The following is a 25,901-nucleotide window of genomic DNA, read 5'->3' on the forward strand; positions in this document are numbered from 1 at the left end:
TTGATTTAGCCTTCTGCTCCTCGTCTGTCTTTAGTGATTTTAAGTGGGAAGTCCTCGACACTTCATATGGAAGTGATCATTTGCCGGCATTTATCAAGCTATCATCCACATTATCTACCTTAAACTCTAAGCCATGTCGCTGGAAAATACATCTTGCCGACTGGCCGCTTTTCGTGAAGCATGCAAACTCGAGGAAGTCTTTTCAATTGAACTCAGCCTAAATGAAATTAAGGAAAAGCTCACTGCGGTTTTAATTTCAGCGGCAGAAAAGGCAATACCTCAAACATATGGCCTTGTGCGCAAAAAAATTTACCCCTGCCTGACTCCTGAGTGCACAGAATCAAAAAACGCTTCAAAATAGGGCGTGCGGCATGTTACGAAGACACCCCACCTATACCAACCTCTTATGCTTTAAACAGGCCAAAGCCAAAGCACGATTTATCAGAAGGCAGGCAGAAAAATCATCGTGGAAGAAATACGTATCTTCAATAAACAGTTCAGTCACATCTAAACGAATGTGGGAACAAGTTGGAAAGTTTCAGTGAGATTACTCATCTTGTACAATACCGTTACTTACAAGTCCAGCACACAAACAACAATACAAGAACAGGCAGCTATACTTGGCGAACATTTTTGTGATGTATTCAGTGAATTATACAAAGGAATTTTTACAGTACAAACAATCTGCTGAAAAACAGACGCTGCCCAATACTGGCGCGTCAAATGAACCGTACAATTCCCCCCTCACACAACAAGAAATAAACAGACTCCTTTCTGCAGAAAAAGAAACAGCGCCAGGTCACAACTGTATTCACTACACCATGCTGGCTCATCTATCTCAAGCATCTGTAGGCACTCCTTAAAATTTTCAACATAATCTGGGAAGCTGGTATAATGCCGGAAGAGTGGAAAAAGGCAACAGTAGTTCCGTTTCTAAAAGCCGGTAAATCCTCAACATCTGCAAGCAGGTACAGACCCATTGCCCTCACAAGCTGTTTGGCAAGATCATATGAAAGCATTATCAATATAAGACTCTCATTTATTTTAGAATCAAGAAACATTATCCCCTTCGGGCGCCGTGTCCCCACGCGGGGACGTGAACTTCGCGCGCCCAGTCGCGTAAAAGTGCAAAGAAAAACGTTGTTGTGAATGCGCCGGAACACGCCCCCCGAGTCACTTTATTGGACAAGTGGCACCATCCCACGCCAAGTGAACAAAATGCTGCCGGAGAAGCGCGGGAAAAATGGATGCGACTGTCTTCTACGAAGCGAACCGTAAGTGCTTCTTGTTTTCTTTTATTTTTCACTGTTAAGAGCGTACGCTGAGTGACGCATTGACATTTATTTATTATAAGGTCCCAGGAATGCGATATAACTGTTGTCATACTTATCATCAACATATTCAGCCTTGCATGTGCTTCCGAATATTGGCGTCCTCCCCCGAGGACATGGCGCCTCAAACCTGCCTTTGCGAACACGCTCCTTTTCTCAGTGCGCGGCGTCGCTCCCTCATTGACATGAAGAAAACTGCTCATTTTTCCAGGTATTTCCAAGCATGGTTTGGAAAGAAAGAAGCTGGATGACGACACAGCTGAAAAAATATTTCGAAGAATTCAAAACGGCGATATTTCTGACAATGATCTCTCTGATGACGAGCACAGCGAGCAAGAGACACGGCATACAGTAATGGTGCATGTTTTGTGATCCCAGGTTTAGAAATAATTTTGTGCTTCTTTTCAGACTTCTGCTACAGATAGCACTGTGCAACGTGCAGGAGCATCGCCTGGAGCACCTTGCACGCAGGACAAGCAAGTGCCAGATGCATCGAAGAAGATGAATGCGTTGAATTGGGTGGCCCAAGCTTTTCAGCCTAAGAACACCGATTGCACCTACAAGCCTCAAGGTGGATCAGTACCTGAAGAGCCCATGGCATACTTCACTCGGTATTTTTCACCCACGCTTTTTAGTGATCTAGCAACATTCACTAACATGTACGTGCTCCAGACAGATGGAAATGTGCTAGGAACTTCTGCAGAAGAAATCAGAGTTTTTTGTGGAATTCTCATGCTGATGGGAATTCTAAAATTCCAGAGAATTCGCATGTATTGGCAAGCCTCGACGAGAATTCCAGCAATAGCGGAATCTATGACAGCAAAGCGATTTTTTATAATTAGAGCCGCACTGCACATTACGGACTCAAACGCTCCTCGTGATCCAGCCAGCCAGGACAAGTTCTGGAAAGTGCGCCCTGTCATAGAAGCCGTCAGGTCACGATGCTTGCAGCTGGAACCCTTGGAGCACAATAGTATAGATGAGCAAATGATTCCTTTCACAGGCCGTGTCCCTGCAAAACAGCTTGTGAAGGGAAAGCCAAATCCAGAAGGGGTGAAGGTGTTCCTCCGCTGCAGCGCCAATGGCTTAGCTCATGACCTTGAGCTGTACCAGGGTAAGGGAACAGGAGTCAGTGCGCAACATGCACATCTCGGACTTGGCGGGTCAGTCGTCATGTGTCTTGTCGAGGCAATGCCTAAAGAAAAGAACCTGAAGTGCTTCATGGACAACTATTTCACCACAGTGCCACTCATCCTGCAGCGGAAGGAAATGGGCATTCTTGCCAGCGGTACGATACGACCCAACCGCCTGCTGAAGTGTTGCTTAAAAAGCGAGAAAGAACTGAAGAAAGAAGGTCGGGGAAGCATGGATGAGAAGGTTTCCACGAAAGGAGACATTGCTATTGTGAGATGGCAAGATAACGGAGTCGTAAACATGGCATCCACACAAATTGGAAGTGGTAATGTTGAAAAAGTGAAACGATGGAGCAAGGCAACAAAGCAGCATATTGAAATTGACAGCCCAGAAGTGATATTAAAGTACAACTTGTACATGGGAGGGGTCGATAAACTCGACTTCCTAATGTCGCTGTACCCCCTTACGGCAAGAACCAGAAAGTGGCCAGTGAGGGTCATGTCTCACTTTGTGTCTTTTTCATTGTGCAACAGCTGGATAGAATACCTGAGAGACGCAAGTGCCGAGAACCTTGCACAGAAAAGTAGTTTGGACATGATGGCCTTCCAAACAGACACTGCTAACAGCCTAATCGCATGCAGCAGAGCTCCTCCAAAAAAGCATGGTCGGCCAAGCAGTGAATACCCTGAGCCTGTTGCGAAGAAGGCAAGACCGCATTTGCTACCGACTGTAACGATCAGGTATGATGGCTACAATCACTGGCCGGAGTATGTCAGCACACCGAACTCGCAACGCTGTCGCCGTGAGGGATGCAAAGCGAAGTGCCGGATTCGCTGTCGAAAATGCCACGTGTTTTTGTGCGTGTCGGCACACAACAATCGTTTTTACCTTTTTCTCGCCAAGTAGGCTTTGCTTTAATTTACCAATCAAATCATAATCCATTATTGGCATTCTGTTCCAAATATCTTGCTAAGAACACTACCGCACGTTCTGTTATTGCTGTACTTTATTTTTTCTGTATTGAGGCGCCCTGTCCCCGAACGGGGACAGCGCAATATACAATGAAAGAATAAAATTTTTGTTGTATCTTCAAGACTCGTTATTTGAAGCGTGAAGAGCACAAAATGATGCTCATATATTTTCTTTAATGCAAAGATTTTATTCGCGCCTGAGGGGGATGTAGACCCCCACCAGTGTGAATATAAAAAGGGTTGTTGAACTACTGACCATCTTGTCTGTCTAGAACATGAAACTCGATATGCATTTTTACTCAAACAACACTGTCTTGCAGTTCTCTTCGATTTAGAAAAAGCCTGTGATACCATATGGAGATATGGAATTTTAAGAGACCTGGCTGACCTTGGCATCCATGGTAAAATGCTGAACTGCCTAGCTTAACACATTAACACATTTAAAGAAAAGAGACGCCCCACTTGAACACATTATACAAGAATTCCGTGCTCTTCAGGACAAATATCAAAACATGGAATTCTACACTATTGGCTCTAAAACAAAAGAACACGTGGGTGTAGGGGCCGTAACAGAAAATTGGGAAACAAGTATTCGTCTAACCGAAACATGCCTCTGTTTTCACTGCTGAAGTTTATGCTGTATGGGTTGTAGTTAAAATGATTATCACTGGCAAACACAAAAACACAGTCATATACATCGGTTCCTTAAGTACACTGAAGGCTCTACATCCGAAATATGAGTGTGAACCTATGCTAGGGGATATACTAAACATAGTAGCGTTTAAAAAATACGGGAGTTCGATTCATTTCTGCTGGGTACCAAGTCATGTTGGGATACCGGGTAATGAAGCAACTGATAGATGTGCTTCGATGGCAGCGTACAAAGAAATAACAAAAATAACACTACCATATAAAGATGGTATCCGTGCCATTAGGAAGGCCTTAACGTCAAAGTGTCAACACGAATGGGACTTTTGTATATACAATAAGCTACATCTCACTAAACCCGTACTTGGTGAGTGGAAGTCGTGTAACCACCAGGAGCGGTTCTTTGAAGTAGTTCTATGCCGACTACGCATTGGGCACTGTTAAGAACGGCCAGCTGCAGTGCAAGTTTTGCCAACCAGTTGCAACTGTGGAGGCAACATCCCGGGAGCATCGCCGCCAACCTCTAGCCACGGCGTGACTAAGTCGACTTTGTGTCATGAACAATACGCACATCCTCCACTCTCCGTCGCTTCAGCTAGGATGCGTTTGACGAAGCAGGCTTTGTGCTGAAACCGTCACCGTTGCGCTGTAGCCTCTTCGCCGTTGTGACTGAAGGAGTTCGACAAAGCAGGCTTTGTGCGCAACAGCACAACACCGACCTGATCTGCTACGGGTGGGGGAGTTGGCGCGGGAACGCCGACGCAGGCTTCTTCCCACGCATCGACCAAGACACAAGACAACGTGCTACCCGGAACGGCTCCGAGTTCTACGAAGCCCCTCTGACGTTGGCTCCGGACCATTGCACCTGTGTGTATGCGTGTGTGCGTGCGTGTGTGTAACCCGTCCCAGAGAGAGGCGGCCTGTTTAAAATGACTAAACGAACGTTTGCGTCACCTTGTATTGGGAGAGGGCCGAGTGTGTAAAAACCGCTTTTGTGTGGCTGCTCAGGACACACTCTTTCAAGCAGTCATGTTAGACTGATGTACTTTCTCAAACAGTCATGTTAGACTGATATAAATACTGTAAATAAACCCTTATTCCTTGTTCTCGATGAGAAGCAGTCCTTCCCTTCATCAACGTCCTCAGCGTGGATAAGTTGGACGACGGCATGGGCCAGCTACCTTCTAATTCATGCCCGACTCCAATCTTGACAACAAATCACGAGCGACGGGATTGAACCCCCAATCATAATTATTTATTTACAAAAGAATACGTACCAACATGTGAAAAATGCCAAGAACCACTAACAGTTATGCATATATTACTCACATGCACACATAATGAAGTATAAAGACTAAGCCTTTTGCATAACCTATATCAACTGCACATACCTTTACATCCTGCTTCAATTTTAGGAGAGGATTCGATAGTCCCATTACCTGACGTGCGTAAATTCCTAGACGACGACGTAAATTCCTTGGGCTTTTTACACAAAATATAGATTAACACAGCCTTTCTCCTATTAAATAGTATTATAAAACACCTTGTGTTTGGCGCAGCATAGCCTTAGCCACTTTTGCGCCACTAAACCACATTTAACTAAAATCTACAGGCAGTACCTTTCGGCACAACTTCAGAGCGGTGCAGGGCGTCTCACAGCTCATTGTCTGCATTGCGAGTGCATTCGGTTGATTTGTGCTTGGTGTGTGTTCTTCTCTTAAGTCTTTTTTTTTTTGTTTCACAATAATACTTGAGTAATCATTTCATCTTTGTACTGCCAGGCTACAACAACAGTTGCGTGTAGCTGCGTAGTCTACCGTGGCCGCTACAGGGTGCCGTGATGAGCCCTTTTGCTGCCGCGACCTTCAACGTTTGGGCAGGGCTTTGCCCTATCGCTTCCTCAGCTGCGTAGCTACCAGCACACTAGCGGAGACACAGAGAAAACTGGATATCAGTGCAATAACTCCACTTACAGTTTAACTGAAACATTTATATGGCACGAGATTCATGAGACTGTGTTCTTTTATAGTGAGGCCATTCTGTGATTAGTTAGAAAAGTGTTTCAGGACCCCTTTAAGCCATAGTTACGGCGGTTCCCCCACCTAGTCCCCGCATAGGGCCTAATGTAGTGTTTGATTGCTTTCCCATAGTGGCTTGTCGTGTGCCTACCAATTGGTGTGCACCAAGACCAGTTTCTTGCAAAGTGCAGTGCCTCAACTCTCAGTGTTGCTGACACCATGCTGCGCTGCAAAAGGTCTTCCACTTATTCAGAAAGCGCAGGCCTGTCTACCAATGATTCCAGCTTCTGCTCAGGTGCAGTGATGCTTATACAAATAAGTATAGGGAATGCACGGTTATGTGCTGGTAGCAAAATATCGATTATGTTGATAGTCGAGGGGTGGCAGCACAAAAAGAAACTTGAAGGTGGTGTTCACACAAATTCACAGATCAAATGACTTTTGTTTCAGGTTGAAGAACTCATCAAGTCAACAAACAAGGTGTTACAGCTGACAATTGAGCATGATCCTAGCAATGTCTCAAGGTGTCCTCTGCTCTGCCCTCCCAGAAGAAAAGCTTTGAGCGACAAGGAAAGGCGGTACAAAAGAAAGGTTTGTAGTATCTCTAGTGAAATCTATTGATGCCTAGTGTTATGCTAAGGAATCTTGTCACCCAAATTATCCTCTGCTGTAGTTTTCTTTTTCAATTTTATTTGGAAGCATCAGTGTGCAGTACTACAATTTTGATTAACCTCTTCAGCTTGTTGTCAAGATTTTTTAACATGTACTGCACTACATGGAAGAAAATTATTAATAAAGGGCCCCTCACCAGGTTTGGACATTTTAAACCGACAAGCGAAACATACACAACTCATGCTGACAATCCTGTCTGCAAAGTACTAAGCGCTGCACGCCTTGAAAACAGCTGAAATTTCAAACCATATGCTACGTGCGCTCCCTCTCTAGGAAGCTCCTCTTCCAGCCAGAGTCACATGCACAAACGCCTGTGTAAAACACTGCTAGCAACGTCACTCACCATGTCACGTGACTTTAGTAAATCATCCAGTGCAGAATGCACAATGTCAGCACTGGAACTGCACTGTGCAGTGCAAAAAAAAAAAAAAAAAAGGCGAGGCTCATTACGTGAATCTGATGCGGTCTCTTGGCTCTGGTATGGGATAAAGCAGGGAAGGAACGCTGCTTGCGGACGCTAGTTGAAGCAGCGGAAGAGAGTTTCTCTGTTGGCAGTAGCACTCGCCTATTAGCGGTATGGTATTTCCCTCAGTAATGAACCATTAAAAAATTATTGTCATAAAATGATCCCAAGTTCGTTTTGCAACTTCCGGTGCCTAACACAAAATTTGCAATGGGGGCCTGGTAAGAGGGGCACCCTTTCAAGGTCGACTTTTTTCGCCTTATGCGACCGCCCAGGGTCGATAATTTTTATTGCAGATTTAAATTCTTCTGAGGGATCTCTTTCGAAAAAAATTTACCATAATCTTTCTAGGGTGACCGTAAAGTGACAGACAGACAGACAGACAACGAACTTTATTTGATCCTGAGGAGCTTCAGCGGAGGCCCCTATCGGGGACCCGCGGAAGCCGCTGGCCGCGTCCAAGTCGGGGCAGGAACGCCGTGATGTTCCGCCCTTTCTCGGGCCCTCTGGATTGCCTCTAGTTGTGTCTGGAGCGATGGGCTCCGGAGTGCTTCTTCCCAGTCGGCTTCGCTGGAGAGAGGGCCGTTAGGTAACGCGGGGCATTGCCAGAGCATGTGCGCTAAGGAACAATAGATCTCATTGCAGTCCGGACAGCTTGAATCGACGTCTCTGTAGATACGGCTGAGAAAGCCCAGCGAAGGGAATGAGCCCGTCTGGAGCATTCTAAGTAAAACTGTCTGAGACCTGTCCAACTTCGGGTGAGGAAGAGGATAGGCCCTTCTGCTAAGCCGATAGTGAGATGTTATCTCGTGAAAAGTAAGGAGCGGATCGTTCTGCTGGATTTCATCCTGTCCCCATAAGGCCTCCATGCCGCCGCGGCGTGTTAGATCTCGCGCACGGTCATGGGCAAGCTCGTTGAGGTTAGGTATGTTCTGATGAACGTCCGCACCCATATGGGCGGGAAACCAAGAGATGAAGTGAGTGCCAGGGTTTGTTCTCTTTTCCAGAATGGAGGCAGCCTCGTGGGCTAGGTTACCCGATTCGAAAGCTTTGATGGCCGCTCGTGAGTCGGTGAAAACGTTGGTGCGCGAGGGGTCGGTCATAAAGTGAGAAAAAAATATTTTGCATTGGTATATATGTGCTGTTTATTCATGAATAACAACCATAAAAAAGAAAATGAACTTATAAGAAGTAAAAAGTTTGTGCATTGTGATACGCATAGTTGAAGGCTTAAAAAATTATGAAGCTTTACGTGCTAAAACCACTTTCTGATTATGAGTAGTAGATTATGATTATGAGTAGTGGAGGACTCTGTAAATTTTGAATACCTGGGGTCCTTTAACGTGCACCTTAATCTAAGTACACAGGTGTTTCCGCATTTCGCCCCCATCGGAATGCGGCTGCTGTGGCCGGGATTCGATCCCGCGTCCTCGTGCTCAGCAACCCAACACGTTAGCCACTCAGCAACTATGGCCGGGTCGTTCAAGGCTTAGTAAATGCACACACGAGAATATTTCGCTAGACTCAAATGCTCCTGCTCTTGCACTAATATTTACGTCCATAGCGTAGTCGAACTGTGTAGGTGAGCGCACTAAAGAAAACTGTGTGCTTGCGTGCCCGTCAAAAATGCAAAACATGTGTCAAACTTCCGCTAATCTTCATCTTATCGCCAACGAGAGGTGATTAGTTTTCGCGCGTCTCACCCCCCCCCCAACCGTTAATAAAAAAAAAAAAGAGGGAAACGCATGCATGGTGGCATTCTTCGTATGCGCACCCCTGTGAGCAATAAACGAGCGAGTAACAGGCGGTCACCCTTTGAGTGATTAGTAGCGAGATAGCCATCAGTTTTGCGAGCGCAAGAAGCCGAAACTGCCCGCAGAACAAAACTCAAACTATCTGCCACGCACGCGCCAATGCGCGAGGGTAGTATATAGACGCGCCGGAGCACACATATTAGCTCTAAAACAAACCATGTAACGAAAACCGAGAGTGGCAGGCATGAGAAAAAAATTTCCTCTATTCCCGCATAGTGATAGCACATGCCAGAAAAAAAAAAAAAAAATTAGGAAATTGGTGCGCTTTTGAAAGGTACAGATGGCGCTGTAAATATATGGCATCGACTATTTTTGTCTTGTTTGCAATGCCGTATATTTACGTCATTAACCCTGCAAGGGTTAAGGAGGCAAATTTTTTGCTGCGAAGCTGTTTATGTGGACCCTGTGCCGTCGTTGTCGGACTTCTCTAAAGAGGGGCCACGTGACCTAGCGGGAGAGGAAAAGAAGAGCTCAACAGGGGTAAAGGAGTTGGAGGCACCCCTTTCTCCCTGTGAGAATACTACCTTATACAGGAATCTTATACAGTTGTCACACGGTGCATTTTCAGCGATCTATCGATGATTGACTCCACCCTGCCGTGAAAGAAAAATGTTATGCTGGCAGTTTGTGGCCAATGAACAGTGCCCAGGGATTAATACACGATACTATCTTATTTACACGATTGTAAGTCGACCCCCCCATATCGCGTGACAGGAAAAAAAAAAAAAGGAAAGCATACCCGAGGGCGCATTCGATAACGAAAATTTGTTAGTAGCTGACATAGTCACAGGACTACTCATCTTCGCTAGTGCTGCCGTAATCATCGTTGCTACGGTCCCACAGCGTGTCGTTGTCCAGTGAAATTTCACATTTGGGAAATGACCGCACCACGACATCTTGTGGAACAGCAGCCCACACCGAATGCACCCAACCACACGCAGCCGTCAGGGAGGCTCTTTTGACAGGTCCGGTTGGCGTAATTTCGTAGTCTTCTCCCGCCAGCCACTCGTACTCACGGCGGAGCAGGTCCTTAAAAGGCGAAGATCTGGGCTTGTTTCATGACCATGTCGCACTTCAGTGGCAGGGACCGATCATGCATTTCAGCGGCGTACGACGCAAGCTTAGCCTACAGCTCCGAAAATCATCCAGACTTTGGCACGTGGGAAATTCCTCACTTGCCGTCACAGGTGAAAATTTTGCTTAGCTGCAGTCGCCACTCTCGCACCACCCGTTCAGAAACATCGAACTTGAGGCCCGCTACGCAGTGATTTGTTTCTTCAGCGTAAAGGATGGCAGCCCTCTTGAACGCTGCTGTGAATGAGTTCTGAATGATTAGTGGGTCTGGAGCACTCGTGACGACTGAGGAAGCATAGAAGTAGCACGTAGCCGGCAGTCAATTGGAATGCGTCAAACCAATGCCTTTCGTCAAACTATAGAGAAAACTAAACACAACAGGGAAAGAGAAACCCGCGAGCAGTGTCTGCTCTTCCATGAGCTACTGATACTCCCTGCAAGCACCACCGTTCTTAGGATGCCGCCGCGAACGGAACAGCGGTGCTTCCATCAGCTATCGACACCCCCCCATGACTGTTGTGTGCACTGTAAAGCTCCAAAAATTTTGAAAAGCCCTTCTGAAAAGCAAACAAACACGCGGGATAGCGAAAAGCTAGGGGCAGGGCCATAGAGCAAACATAAAATTGTAACTACATTGTAGCTCCCGTTGGTCGCGCTTTTTTGGCGGTGCCATGTTTTGGTTTCGATTGTAAGTCGACCCCCCCAATTCGGAGTTTGAAATTTAAAAGAAGTGGTTGACTCACAATCGTGTAAATTGTGGAGATGCGCTACTCTCACGCATCTCCTGTAATCCGGCTTCGCCGCTTGGCCTGGCGCCCGTGGCGATCGTAGTGGTTGAGGTCCAATACGAGAGAGGGCGCGAGTGTTGCGCTGCTGCGGGGTTACTTGGGTGGGGGAAAAAAAAGGCACTCCCTCTTTGGTTCGGGATAGCAAGCAGTGCGGCCGTGCCGTGCTGTGTGTGCACCAATCCATGCTTCTGCGAGACCGTCTCGCGCGGCCGCCTTTGAACGCGCTACGGTTTGCGTGAGCATACACGCGCGGCCGCCTTTGAACGCGCCACCGTTTGCGTGAGCATACACGTGAACGACCAGGCGTTGGGATCCAGCATGGGGCGAACATATTCGCTCGCTATCCGGTCGCGGTGAGTCGGACTTCCTAGATTTGTCACGCGCCCATCGTCATGTTTTGGGGATAGCAACTCGGCTAGCAGGCATTGATCTATGAAAGGTGCAATAATGCCCTTGTGATTGTTTGCACTATACTGTGCTGTCGTTCCTTTGTCCCAAAAGTACGGGTGTAAGAACCCCACATCTGGCTGCCCAACGTGGGACTCTTGGGACATCGGACGATAGATTTAACAGTTTTGCTTCGTTCGAGACCTTTGTTGGAACCGAAGCATAGGGCTAGCGTGGATTTTGATCGCTAGCGTTGGCGGCGTGCTTTCTTGAGCGAGGCGACGGTGGCTGTAGTGTGTTTGAACATGTCAACATGCTAAGCCTTTTCGCAAGTTTTTTTTTTAATGACATTCGTTGGTATGAGAGCCACGTGGTCTGCATCCTGGGAGAGCGAGGCTCAGCGCCCGCGGAGCATCGCCAAGCCTGAAGCGAGTGAGTACGGAAGCCTTGTGGGTGGTCCGAATTTCTTATGTAAATAGCTTCTTCTATTTCTTTGACTCGTATGAAGTCGCGGCTCTGGGAGCCGGGCGGCCGCGGGCCACGGGTGCCACTACGGGCTGACTGGTATTGTGGCCTGGCACCGGGCGCTCTGACACCGTCTGAGACAGTGGGCGCCGTCAACTCGGATGTTTTGTGCACTGAGCGAGGTATGACCACCTAACAGAGCGCCCATTCTGGGTGTTGTTTTTTGGATGCCGGTTGTTGTCAGGGTAGCGACGCTTTAGGCCTGAGGCTTTACGGAGCTGCCCTTCGCACGTGGAGGGACACAACCTGGTGGACCGTGGCGTTGAGGTGTTGCACTTTGCTTCCCTCATTCTAGTTAGCCTCGCACGAATTGAAATTACTCGTTCGACTCAAGGAAGCGAGCTTCGTTCACGTGAACTTAGCAACTGAGTAGCCGCCCAATCTTTTGCTAGCCGAGTTGAACATCGTACCACGTGGGCGATGCGCATGCAGACTTCCTCTCCCTTGCACTACGTTAGTGTTTGTCGAGTGTGTTGAGTGTACGCAGTGTAAACGGAGTCACCCCTGGTTTGCCGTCACCTGCACATCGTCTGCGCTGCTGCCCTGGACTACGATTGAGCCATCCCGGGCGATGGTGATGCTGTGGCCAGTTCGGTGCAGTGACTTCGGCAGCCGCCTGTATCCAGCTCGCAGCCCTCGGCGGTGGATAGAAGAGCGGGCGGTCACCGACAGCTACTGCGGCTCTCGCCAGCAGGGCGCGTCGGCACAAGCGACGCTTGCTGGTTGCGACTACTGCGTCGCCGTTTCCGGAGTCCTCGCCTGAACTCCTGCCGTCACGTCTGCAGAGCTGCTGCTGTGACCGGCGGACGCCAGCGGTGTACCCAAGGACAATGTCGGCTCGCATGTTATGGACAGCGTGTGGACATTTCCTCGGTGCCGCCAATGTTGAATGTACTACCTTGTCCGCGAAGCATGCGTTGATGTTAGAACATGTGACATGTTGCGCCGGAATATGTAGTTATTTAAGGTTGGGGGGATGTGGGGATGCGCATGTCAGTACAGCAGTGTCAGCACCCGTGAAACTGTCAAATGAGACGGTGTCCGCAATTGCAATGCAACCACTGCACAAGTCTCGGCAGAACATTTTCGGCGTCAGTAGGGAGCACATCGGAAGGTGACAAATCCTAGGCCTTTCGGCACCCGCTTGCCGGCATTCCCCAACGAAGCCCGCGCAGGCACTGGCGGTGCCATTAGACACTTGACGCGATATTTCCGTATGCCACATTGGATCACCGCAACCTCGACACAGCACACAAAGCAAACATCACCACACCGTCACTCCGACACCAGTTGCACAAACAAAAAACGCAGCCTACTCACTGCGTCGTGCACGAAGAAACAAACAAATCAGCTGCTGGATTGTCTTGACATGGCTTACTAAGCTGAGACCGGAACTGCTGTAGCCACTCTATCGAACCAGCAGAAACGATGATGCTGAGCGGGAATTTGCAGTAGCGCCACTTGGTGGGGCAGCAAGGAGGCTCCGTTCAAAACAAAAATGGTGTTCAGGAAGTTGAACCATGCACCGGTCAGAGTCTGTGCATGGTGCTCTTGATCGAGTTGGCTGAAGGAGTTGCCAAAAAACCAGACGAGAGGTTGCAAGGTGTCCGAACTTTTGGCAGTTGTTATACATTATGGTCTATGGGGAGAATGGCGGTGCCGCGAAGCAGACCGAACAATCGAGCATGTCCGAATTTTCGAAGTCCAAAAAACCCGTCGGCGACTGTACTTTCGTTTTGTCTGCTTGTTCCCATGGTCGTGTGGTCACGTGTGCAGGTACCGAAACTATGCCATTTTCTACCATGTTCCAGCGTGTGATTGCGCTCTGCGATCTGTTTGCTCTGCCTCAATGTTCATGTAGTACTGACTAATATCGCTAGTCAGGTGTCCTTGTGCACAGTGCACAAAATCGTGTGCTGTGCAAAACGAGACAATCGCAGCAGCTCGCACGCGATGCCATCAGCGGAAGTGCACCACGCCGCAAAAAAGCGCGGAGAAAAAGAATGAAGGCGGGGCCCATGACGTATATGTCACGCAATCCTTGAGGTCCGGTATGCGAGAACGCAAGAAAGCAATTTCGCTTGCACAGGCTAGATGGGGCAATTGGAGAGAGGGTCTATGTTTGTGGTCAAGCTAGCCTCCTGAAATCATGGGTTTGTGGCACTGAAATATTTCTATCTCGGCTATTGATGAGTCGATTCGAAAAATTCTTGTGGCAAAACGCTCCCCAGAGGACACGTGTAACAGTTCCAGCATATAACCAAAATTTGCTATGGGGCCTGGTGAGGAGGCCCTTTAACATATTCATTAAAGAGGTCCTTAACCACTCCTCGGGCTTGGCAAAATACCACTGTCCGCAGATAGTATCTGCTGCTATGAACATCTCAGCCAAATTTTGCAGTCGTGTGTGGCGTGTGGACTCGCAAGCTGAGCACAAAGTCACCTTTTTCTCAGAACACTCTTTTCAACAAAAGCCTTCTCCTCACTCTTTTCTGGGTGCTATATTTCGTCATAAAACAGATTCCCATACAAGACTGCTACTAACCAATAGCTGACATCAGTCAAGAAGGGTGTTCGGATCAGTGCTCTTCTTTCTATTGTTACTGTGTATACCATATTTACACGATTTTACCGCACCACTGATTGTAACGCACAATTATATTGCCGCCCAAATATTAAAAAAAAATTACTTAGTGCTGGTCCTACTGCGCACATCAAGTAATGAAAGCTGAGTTGACACGTACCGTGTCGAAACAATACAGTCTACACTCATTATAATGGACTCACATACAACAGACTTTCGGATATGACGTACCATACATTCAACCTTAATTTGCTCTACCTATTTTATTAATGCAGCAAAGTTCACTGTTAATGAACCGTGCTGCAACGGACTATCGGCTACAGCGGTTGAAATTAGCCGCAATTTTGGTCAAAGTCTGGCGTATAAAATGGACTTTTGCTGTGTCGACATGGGCTGACAACTGACTTGGGAGTGTAAGCCTATGATCACAGCCCAATATTGTGCGCATGAGAGAGGAAGGCTGGGTAGAAGCACGCCGTCTTCTTTCACGCCCGAGGCACGGGGTGGAGGTGAGGGAGAAGGGGATTCTACTTGAGCGGCTGCTGCTTACGGCGTGGCCGCCGTATCTTGAAAGCGATCTGTGAGGTGACAAAGTGCGCGCCCGCGCAGGCGCCGTATTTTGAAAGCAATCTGCGATATGGGCAAAGTGTGTGCCCACATGGGCCTTATCTTCAAGACAATCTGCGATGTGTATAAAGTGTGCCCAGGGCCAGTAGCCTCATATGCACTGTGCTTTCTACATTCGCATTGAAGGGAGAGACAGCGCGAAGGTCAATTCGCTCGCTAGTGCTGCCGCACTTCCTCACCCCAAAGTTTTGACAGCAACTTTCCGTGGTCATCAAGTGAAATGTGTTCATGTTTACCTGTGCACGTGTGGCACCGTGCTTGTTAGTTTATTAGTATGCAAATGTTTACAACTTCATATGGCTGATAAAATTACTATCCTTACTTTGCATAGCTGTCTACTAATTTGCTATCACAATCGATGCTTTGCCTTATTGGGCGAAACTGCTACTTTTTTTGGTTTGTTTTTTACTGTGGACGTTCGGCACTCATTCTTCACAATAACATTGTTACAAATTGCGACCAAATTTTCAGAAGCAAGGCGTTTTAGATACTACGGACTTAGGATAAAACATAATTTTTTTGTCGGATTATCAGGGTCTGTTGTAACGAGAGTCGACTGTATTATGGAACATACAAAAGCACAGAGACACGTACACAGCTGAATTTTAGAGGCTAGTGGCTATCGGTGTCTGATGACACTTCCTTTTCCCTGTCTACCGACCACAGAAAGTTATCTTCAGTTCTATTTAATGCATTAGAAATGCCGCACTTTTGGAGGTTTGTGCAACCATCGTTTGGGAGAGCATTCCACGCACCACAGTTTAATAAACAGGCTGAAGTAAGTGAATATATACTTTTGGATTTCCATAAGAACTATGTACTTCGGGAAGAAGCCGACTATTGTCTGCTCATGCTTGGTTGACGCCGCCTGTGTAGAAATTAAACTTTGGCCACCCTATCGGTGTCGTAGCTGTTGGGTCTCACCGACTTTGATTACTTTTGAACACTCAACTTAAGGTCAGACCACACAACCTCATATGTGTAGTCTGACCTCAACTTAAGGTCAGACCACACATATGCTTGTCAGTGCATGCTCACTCTTAGCCGCTCCTGACTAGACGCGTTGGCAGACATTGCTTCATAGTGAGCTATTGACAGTGCTACAAAATGTGCAAATTAGATGTGGCTGCTAACAATCCATTGGTCAAGCTTGTGCTGGACAAAGTTATTCTGCACCGCTTAGCACAGCCAGACTTGAGCAATTGAACGCAAGCGGGCACTCTAGCCCTGTCATACACAAAGCAAACGCTGCTCGTACACACTACAGTTGCATGTAGCTGTGGTCTGTTATGTAGTGCAAATACCACGGCCATTGCAGGGTGCTGCGACGAGCTCACTCGCTGAGTGCACTGCAGCTCACTGAGGACAGATGCATTTGGTGCGTCTTAGGCACCAAAATCAGAAAGTAGTGGTGGCTACTTGAGCGTACAAAATCAAATTTGAACTGCATACCATGGCGACGTTTAGTATGCAGAGAGCTGTGGGCACGCGGTACCATCGCAGTACCAGCCCTGCTCTGCTTTAGCCTCTGCAGTGCAAGGCATTGAAGGAGCAGGAGCACCATGAAGGGGATCGCAGCCGATCTTTGATAGGCAATAACTCCGCTCCTGTTGCACGCATTGAAGTATTTTTTGCTGCAATGTATTTCTGAAACAGGCAAACCTACCTTCAAATGCATTTCTCTACTTCAATAAAAACTGTTTCAGTGCCCCTTTAAAGGGATTCTAAAGAAAAAGATTATTTTAGCTGTATTAGCAGGTTACCTTTCTACAATACCAAAAAAGCCATTCTTACCATGAGAGGAGGCTTTGCAAGCCAGGAAAGATGCAAAATTAGAGACTGGTGGGTAGGCTATGATGAACTTTTGCGACAACTTGGCGCAACATCATGGATTTGACGACATCTGTTTGGGCCAAGTAGGCTTTAACAATAAATGGGCACAATGCGTTGGCGGGCTAGTTGGTGCGAATCCATGAATACTTTGTTTAGCGCAAAACAACAGACACCTGTCGTCGTCTTGTCCGTCGTGTCCTGTCGTCTTTCTTGTGTCTGTCGTTTTGCGCTAAACAAAGTATTCAATAAATGGGCACTATAATGCATTCTAAAAGAGTTGGCAACCAAACTTTGCAGGTTTCAAGAACATTTACTGTGCTACAAAGGCCCAAATATAAGAAAAGTTTAAAATCAGCAACGTCACAGATGTACCAATGCAGGAGTTTCACCACGAAATTTAAAGAATTGAACATTGGGCCTCATTTTCTCTTCTACTAACCAGCCTATTACCGCGGTATTAACAAAATTGTAGTTTTGAAAGGACAGTTTATTGGTACTGTTGAACATGGATCTCTCAAACCCGGCTATATTGAATTATTGTCTTTATCAAACTGTTGTAACAACCCCTTGGAAATCGTATACAAAGTATAGCAGGTACTGCACATATGTTGAACTCCCATTCATCGCCACATTCAATATATAGAGTGCTGCGTCCCCACAAGTGCACTTCTCCCAATGAAACTACCATCACTTCTCGTGTCTAGGAAAATGCATGTCAACAAAATGGCACTGTAATAGAAGATGCTGTCAAGGCATTGAATATAAAAGGCAGTACATGCCATGGAAGAAAAATGAGCAAAGTATGTGCGTCAAAATATGGAGGGCTCGTGCAGCAGGCGTCTTATTTGTGCTCCATAATGCCAAATTTTCTTTAGTAATATTCTCCGATCTTCTCCAAGCTTATTGACTGCAAAGAAAATAACTGCTGTGCAGTGGAGCATACTATCTGCAGCCATTCTTTATCGGAAAGGGGATTGCTACACTGCTTCATGAACGCAACAGGCCTCCCAGTCAGACACAGGTGCCCCACATGAAATTAGTGGCACTTTTTTTGACTGAGTGGCTACAGGCATGGGATCATTAAATTCCTGCATTTCATGCTCTCGGAGATTGTCCGAAATATGTATAGTTTCAGGCAAACTACAGACAGGCATATGTGATATTTTGAATTGTCAATATATTGAGCTATTTTGTGATCCCCTTCAAGTTCGACATACCCATGCTTCACTGTGCAAACTGGATGTTTCTTTTTAGTGTCCCTTTAATGACTGTATTCTAATGAGGCAGTAGCACACTGTAAGCCAGAGACTAAACTACAACCTTTGTCCGTAATGTTTCCAGACTGATTTATTTTCTTCTCTAGAAAGGATTCCCCAAAACAAATGTTGGTGCATATGTGTAGCGCTGTCTTTTTGGGCTAATCTGAGCTATTTATGTTAATTGCTGTGGCAGCCGCTAGATGGCGCTACATCTAGAAAAATACATTGTCACTAGTTGTCTGTGCATCCTACTGGGAGTGAATGTGGAGAGATGGACATCAACCTTGAACTGTAGTTAAACATAAAATTCTGTGTGAAGCTTGGCAAGACAGCTACACAGACGTATGAGCTCCTTTGTGACGCTTACGGCAACGAGACATTATCGCGGGCACGAGTTTTCGAGTGGCACAAGAGGTTCGTTTCGGAGAGAACGTCGGTGGAAGATGACATAAGGCAGGAGCGCCCTGCAAGCTCACAGAATGAAAACATTGTGGCTCGGATCAGGGAGATCATACAGCAAGACCGCGCAATTACAGTCAGCATGCTATCAGGTGCTCTCGACATTAGTAAGACAACATGCCACCATATTTTTTTTGAGAACTTGGGGAAATGAAAGCTGAATGCTTCCCCTGAATGTTCTTCCCCATGCGCCATACTTGCCTGACCTCTCCCCATGCAATTTTTTCCTGTTTCCTCGTGTGAAGAGAGCCGTAAAAGGTAGCTGGATGGGGAGTGTGGAGGCCATTCAAGGCAGCACGACAAAGGAGCTGACAGCCCTGCCAAAAGAACGGTTTTCCAACTGTTTCCAAGACCTCAAGAAGCGTTGGAAGCTGTGTATAGACTGTAAGGGAGACTATTTCGAATTGATGCTGCACAAATAATTTCTATGTTAAATGCATTTATTTCAATGGACTCAGTCTTGGAACTTTACAGACAAAGGTTGTATTTGGCTTCTTGTAAAATACTGTAATGCCACCCCGTGCCTCATTTTAAAAGCACTGTTTCAGAAGGAGTTGCGTGCAAAGCAGTCCTGGTTCCTCTTGTTATGTCTTCTTCCGTGGTTTGACCTTGTCCTTGGTTGAATATTACTTGCAGCAATGTTTAATACTCATTTGCAGCTCAAAAGCCTTTCTCCATGACTGGAATAATCCAACCCATTTGCTACCTAAACTTGCAGGATGAAGGTGCTGTTGGCACAAGTGGCATGCGATCACGTCAGCTCAAAAGGTCCAGTGGTGGCAGGGAGCGCTCGTCGTCTCTTCCACGTCTCCTAGTCAGGTGGGTTGCACCTAGAGCTGTAAGGCACAACTGGTGTAGGACTTGTTAAGGATGTATGTGAAAATTTTGTTGGGCAGCTGCTGGAAGGCCTTCAATGAAGTTTTTAAAGAAAATGTCATTCTAGTGACTGATTAGATCAGAAAGCGTAGGCTCACGATTATTTATACAGTCAACTTCCATTAATTTGACCCTGAGAGAAGTGACAAAATTGATTAATTACCTAGTGAGTGAAATTAAACAAGATACAGAGAAAATGCCAAAACCCAGCTCCGATTATTTGGGCAGTATTTTCAAAATTCTAACATGCTCTCGAATCAAATGTGCACCTACTTTCTATGTTTCCAAAGCAGGAAACTAATTTAGAAATGACATAAAATGGAAGTTGAGCAGGCTTTAGAATTGCGCGATTTACAGTAGTTTGGAAGGCTGCCATAGTATAGCTCAACTCCTGAGATTATTTTCTCAATTGTGCACATAGCCACGTCACAATCGCCATTTAAATTTTTGGCGAAGCTTTGCCCCTTTCACACGCCAAGTGTAACGGTGAAAGATCGGGCGCGAGGATGACGGCAATACGCTGGCCACGTGAGCCACTCTTTCCAAATCATATGCCTCGCCGATACCCATGATGACGTCATGATTGTCTTCGTTATGAGAGCCTGTTAGATGACCCACGGTGTTTCCAGCAGACACTGCTGATAATTTTTGCTAAATTAAAACGTCTTGTGGTGACTTGTGGCCTGTTGACCGATTTTCATCAGGGTTGAAAAACGATAATTAGTTGAAAGCTCAGTTTTTTTGAAAAATGTTTCAGCTTTCTTTTAGAGCTCCTAAACAAAGCAGAAATCTAAAGCGCACTCATTCTTTTGCAAGAAAAATGGGCAAGGCTTTATTATAGGCAGCACAATGTTGGCCGGTTTCTGTAAGTCAGCTTAGTTAAAAATTAGTTTTGCTGCAGTGCATCTGTGTTGAGGTCGAGCTACATGGAGCGAACTTTCACGGTGAACATTGTGGGGCAGAAATAGAAGCGGCAGCACAACACCTATAGTTTGCTGGCTTGGCTGCATGGAGCGAAAAAAAAAAAGGGGGTACGCAGCTGCGCGTCCGTTGCCAGGCTCAAGAAACATGTTTTTTTTCTTTAAAAAAAGACAGTTTGCAGTCTACGATCTGTTGTTAACTTTGAGGGTTGATTTTTTCGACATTGCGACCACCCAGGGTCGATTTTTTTATTGCAGATTTTAATTCTTCTTAGGGACTTATTTCGAAAAAAATTCACCGCAATTTTTCTAGGGTGACCGTAAAGTGAGAAAAAAATATTTTGCGTTGGTATATATGTACTTTCATTCATGAATAACAACAATAAAAAAGGAAATAAACTTATAAGAATTAAAAATTTGATGCATTTTTATACACATAGTTCAAGGCCTTGAAAATGCGCACACGACAATATTTCACAAGACTCAAATGTTCCTGCTCTTACACTAATATCTAATATGTACATCCATAGCGTAATCGAACTGCGTAGGTGCGTGCACTCAAGAAAACTGTGTGGTTGTGTGGCCATCAAAAAAAGCAAAACGTGTGACAAACTTCCTCTAATCTTCGTTTGCAAGTTTTGCAAGCGCAAGAAGCCGAAACTGCCAGCGAGAATGAAACTCAAACCGCCACCCGCCCGCCGGTGCACCAATGCGCGGGCGGTACTATATAGACGCGCGGGATCAAACTAGCACTAAAACAAACCATGCAATGAAAACCGAGAGAGGGAGGCGCACGAAAAAAATTCCCTGTATTCCCACATAGTGGCAGCACATGACAGAGAAGAAAAAGTTAGGAAATGGGCGTGCTTTTTAAACATACAGACAGCGCCGTAAATATACCGCATCGACCATTTTCAAACTTGTTTGCGGCGCCGTATATTTATGTCATTGACCCTCAAGGGGTAAAGGAATAAGCAGTTTAAAAAAACTTTCGTACATGTGTTTACAAACAGTTTCTACACATTCTAGTAGGCTGTAAACATTTTAGTGGGCTGAAATTGTGATGACTATATTGTGCGGTGGCACGAGCTTGGTGCGTGTATAGTGCCTGGGCACCTCCTGTGTTACCTGCAAGCGACTGTGTGGTAGTTGTCACGTCCATTGAGTAGCATTGTCGTGTGAAAATGTGGCAGAAGGTTCTGTTGGTGTTCAACAGCGACGTTGGTTATTTGCTTTTTTGTGCGTAAAAAACACACTCTGATAATTCATGTTTACTTCGGTTTCAGTTCCTGAAAGCCTCCTCTAACAACAGGTGTCTAGTACTGCACCTGGAGGGGATAGCAATATCGAAATTTGGTGTGAAACAGGCCTGTCGGCAGCTCTCGTTCTCAATACTGCCAGGCATCCCATGTGCCATCTGGGCCACACAGATGCAAACAGCCTGGAAACCAGGCGCAGTCGGCTTCTATTTATAATATCTAGCCCCCTTTTTCTCTCAATAATACACTTGGCCACACAATGGACACTCCACTGGTGACACTAGGAAAAACACTAAAGGATCAAAACTTGCGGCTTCTCACAACCAAATCCAGTTGCACCATGCAGGCAATTTTGGGCCTAATTAAAAAAAATTGCACTTTAGAATCTATCGGTTACATACCATAGTCAGACTTTGTGAGCTACAGTGAATGCTTGAAGATGTACCTAACACAGGCCGAAAATAGGCATTTTTGATAGATGTGTGGTCAGCGCATTCATTACCTCTAAGCTCTGCCAAGGAAGTCGCTGCTGTTATAGGGGTATAGCAACTCCTTTAGTATGTCGTAAAATAAGTCAAGCACAGCGTACCCCATGACTTGGCCTGTGTACCGTTTGCACATGACTTGTGCAGCACATCGTCACTGCCCTGGTGACGATGTGCTCCTATGGACACCTGCACGAGCACCCGGTTTATGTGAGAAGCTTGAGTCTCAATATATTGGCCCCTACAAAGTCATAGAGCAGACGTCGCTGGTGAACTATTGCGTTACACCTGTTGATGCCCCAACTAACCGACGCTGCCGCGGAACAGAGATCGTGCACGTTTCCTGCCTGAAGCCCTTTCATCTCCGTTCTACTGTCTAATGTGCGGCCAGGCTGGCCGCTTCAGTCCATGGGGAAATTAGTGTAAACATTTATGCGGACTTCACCTTCATCTGTACAAAGTCATCAGCAATCGCCGGCTCGTGTTCGTTTTTGCATTGGCGCCATTTTTCCTTTTTGGAATAAAGCGTCATCTAGACCATGGTATTTCAATGTAACAAAATTTCGCTTCCGCTGCAAAGGAATGCCCAGGCAATAAATGGAAACTTCCATGTTCGTTCGCAGATGGTCAAATTATTGAATTACAAGGGGCTGCTTGCAGACGCACCTCTCAAATCGCGCTTGGCACAACTAGCGGAAGTGGAGCCGCATCATGTTTCGTATAAAGTTCAAGTGCGAAAAAAACCCTCTCACCCAGCGCACTTTGTCCTTTAGGTGTGAGTGAAAGTGTGCAAGGGTGGGACAATAAAGACGGTAGCTTCACGAGTGCCACCTTCTCGTGCGAGCAACGGGAAATGGGGAGGGGAGCGAGCTCTTGGTGACGCGATCAAGCGCGTGCGAGGAGCTGATGGGCAGACGGGTGGAGGGAGGGGTTGGGGGGTAAGTTGGCACGCGTCTTGGCTCTGGCTGCACATGGCTTTAAACACGGCTGAGCACATACACAGCCGTGCACCCTGCTTCTCAGTGGTAATCTGCCATGTATGCAAAGAGTGGCGTTGCCAAGTCAGTGTGGCATCGTGTAAGCTGTCTCCTCGTGCATAGTATTGGAGTTTGTAAACTGCTGACATATTCTGCAGGGCTTGGAAACCCAAATTACCAAAAAAAGTAAATGCGATAAGAATTAATGCTGCAGTACAGGTACCAATCATGCTTTATTCAAACGAACCATTACGGCAGTCCACTGCTCACTGCCACTGTTCCCGCCAGCCGGCGCAAACGTTAAAAAAAGTCGGTAAGTTTCTTTTTAGCGTTGTTTGATCAGTGAACTAAGAGCTTTCATTTGAGTTGGGCAACGTCCAAAAGGACGTCCTCTGCGTCGCGTGAACAGATGAAGCTCTGGATGCGGTCTATGTGCCATAGCACCTCAGCAAGCGTAGTGAGCACAGGCACGGCATCTGTGGCATCATCGTTGTCCTCGTCTGATGCCACAGCAGTGTCGGCACTAGGCAAAGCCTCCTCAGTGGCATCGTCCAGTGACACCTCGCTGCAGATCGCTACATTGTCGTCGGCCTCCACGTGCTCGGTGACGGTCGTGGTGAGGTTTAAACCCTTGAAATCCTCGGCGGTGAAGCCCGCATCGGCCTCGAGCTGCATTGAGGTTGTTCCGTCCCCAGCAGAGGAGGCAGTCTCTCGCTTAAAGCCACAGTGCTTGAACGAGTTAGTGATTGTGCTTCACGACACTGCGTTCCATAAACTGACATTACAGTGAATGGCGTCGAGTACAGTGATCTTTTTATCCGACTCGCTGTGCTCCATAGCTGCCAGCTGACGCTGTACTAACCGCTTCCGGTACCCTTGCTTGATGCACTTAATGATGCCAGCATCCAGCTGCTGCTGCCGGCTTGTGCAGTTGGGTGGAAAAAAACAACCTTTATGTTCCTCAGGCTGGATGTATTGGGTGGGTGGCATGGTGCGTTGTCCACGAAAAGCAATATTTTCTTCGCCTTAGCACCGTTTTTGTTATCCAGCTGCTGCAAAAAATCGCTGAAGAGCGAAGACGTCATCCATGCCTTTTTGTTGAAGTTGTAGCTGCACTGCAGCATCTTCAAGTTCTTAAAGCACCGTGGCTTTGCAAACTTTCCAGCAACGAGCACGGGCAGCCTCTCGGAACCATCCTCGTTAGCACACAATAGTGCCGTCACACGCTCTTTACTATGCTTGCCACCATGACAGCTGTCATCCTTAAGCACAAGGCTTTGCTCGGGCTGCATATGGCAAAAAATACCGCTTTCATCGGCGTTGAAAATGCGCAGGCCTTGTATGCAGCAATCATCTCCTGCAGCAACTCCATCCACTTGTTCACCGTCGAAACGTCCACGGAAGTGCTTTCTCCACAGGAGTGGCTGTACACAATCCTGTTTCGTTTTTTAAAGCGATCCAGCTACCCGTTCAATGCCTGAAAGTCGTCGATGCCCAGATGCAGTGCCACAAGGTCTGCCTTCTCTTTTAGAATGGCGTTGTCAACGTTGATCGCAGAGCTCCGTGCTTGATGCAGCCATTTGACAAGAACTTTTTCTAACTTCTTATGCTGTCCTTTTGCCGCTTTCCTCTTGAGCCCGAACATGTTGGCATTCTGCAATATCACCGCTTTGTTTGCCAGGATCGTCTTAAGCGAAGATGAATGCTGGCTTTCGTGGCTCCATGCTGCTTTTCCACTTCCACGATAATATTCAGCTTATCGCCGAGCGTCAGTACTGTCCACTTTCGCCACATCATGTGTTGCGTGGCTCCACACAACTCAAAACCTCCGCTTAACACTGGTCGCTAGGATTGCGGTGAAGGACATGTGCGATAAATCTAGGCCACTTCGCGCTACCTTGTCGGCGATCTGCTGCTGGGAAACTGGAAGGAGAGAAACGCTTCCCCAACGTGACGAGAGGCGACGCCGTCGAGAAGGGAGGGAGAAAGTGATTGTGGACAAGAAAAGGCGCTCTTCCAGCACACCGGGCATCGCGGGCGACTGCTGGTTGGGGGGAGAGAAATGCTTCCCCAACGCGACGAGAGGCGACGCCACTAAAAAGAGAGGGAGAAAGTGATTGTGGAGAAGAAAAGGCACTCTTTCAGCAAAGCAAGCATTGCGGGAGGCTGCTGGTGGTGGAGAGAGAAACGAACGATGAGACGAGGCAGGGAAGGAAGCTGCGCCGGAGCGAACCGGTTGAGCGGTGTCAAGCGCTCCGCATGCGGAGAGACGGAGCGAGGAAAGAGACTCGCGGCACTTTTCTTTCGTCCGGTGTTCCATCCCACGCTTCGCAAGGGTCGTGGTATAATGCGGGTCAGGCGTAAATTTGCGTTGGATAACCGGGGTTCTTAATGCATTGCTTCTATGGGGACTTCTGCGGGACTGCGCTAATTCGTTGTAAAACCCGGGTCTTCGCAAAACTGGGGGACGTATAACCGGGGTTCCAGTGTACCCAAGAAAGTGGAGGGGGAAATGGCGCCACGGTAGCCCAATTGGTAGAGCATCGCACGTGAAATGCAAAGGTTGTGGGATCGTTCCCCACCTGCGACAAGTTGTTTTTCCATCCACTTCCATGTCCATTAATTTATCGTTTCTTTATTTAAATAATTCAGCACAAGTAATTTCCCCTATGTTGTCCTTGGTGTCAGTGTTTATTGGCTTCTTATGATATGTCTAATAAAAACCCTTGGTTAACCCCCTTTCTTCTCGTTTATTGCCTGCAGTTTGAAACATTTGTTCCCACTTGCATGGGTCACG

At 46.9% G+C, this 25,901-nt stretch overlaps 1 protein-coding gene across 5 annotated transcripts in view; it reads left to right on the plus strand.

Annotated features, from left to right (window-relative positions):
- Positions 1–25,901, plus strand: part of LIMK1 (LIM domain kinase 1) — a 132,840-nt gene that overhangs the window by 22,839 nt on the left and 84,100 nt on the right. For all 5 annotated transcript variants that reach the window (XM_065425941.1, XM_065425942.1, XM_065425938.1 and 2 more), the window contains 2 exons: positions 6,553–6,693; positions 19,306–19,406. In XM_065425941.1, coding sequence (XP_065282013.1) covers positions 6,553–6,693; positions 19,306–19,406 — 242 coding nt within the window. The remainder of the gene's footprint in view (positions 1–6,552; positions 6,694–19,305; positions 19,407–25,901) is intronic.

The sequence above is a fragment of the Dermacentor albipictus genome, chromosome 2 (genome assembly GCF_038994185.2).
Source record: "Dermacentor albipictus isolate Rhodes 1998 colony chromosome 2, USDA_Dalb.pri_finalv2, whole genome shotgun sequence".
Lineage (NCBI taxonomy): Eukaryota > Metazoa > Arthropoda > Arachnida > Ixodida > Ixodidae > Dermacentor > Dermacentor albipictus.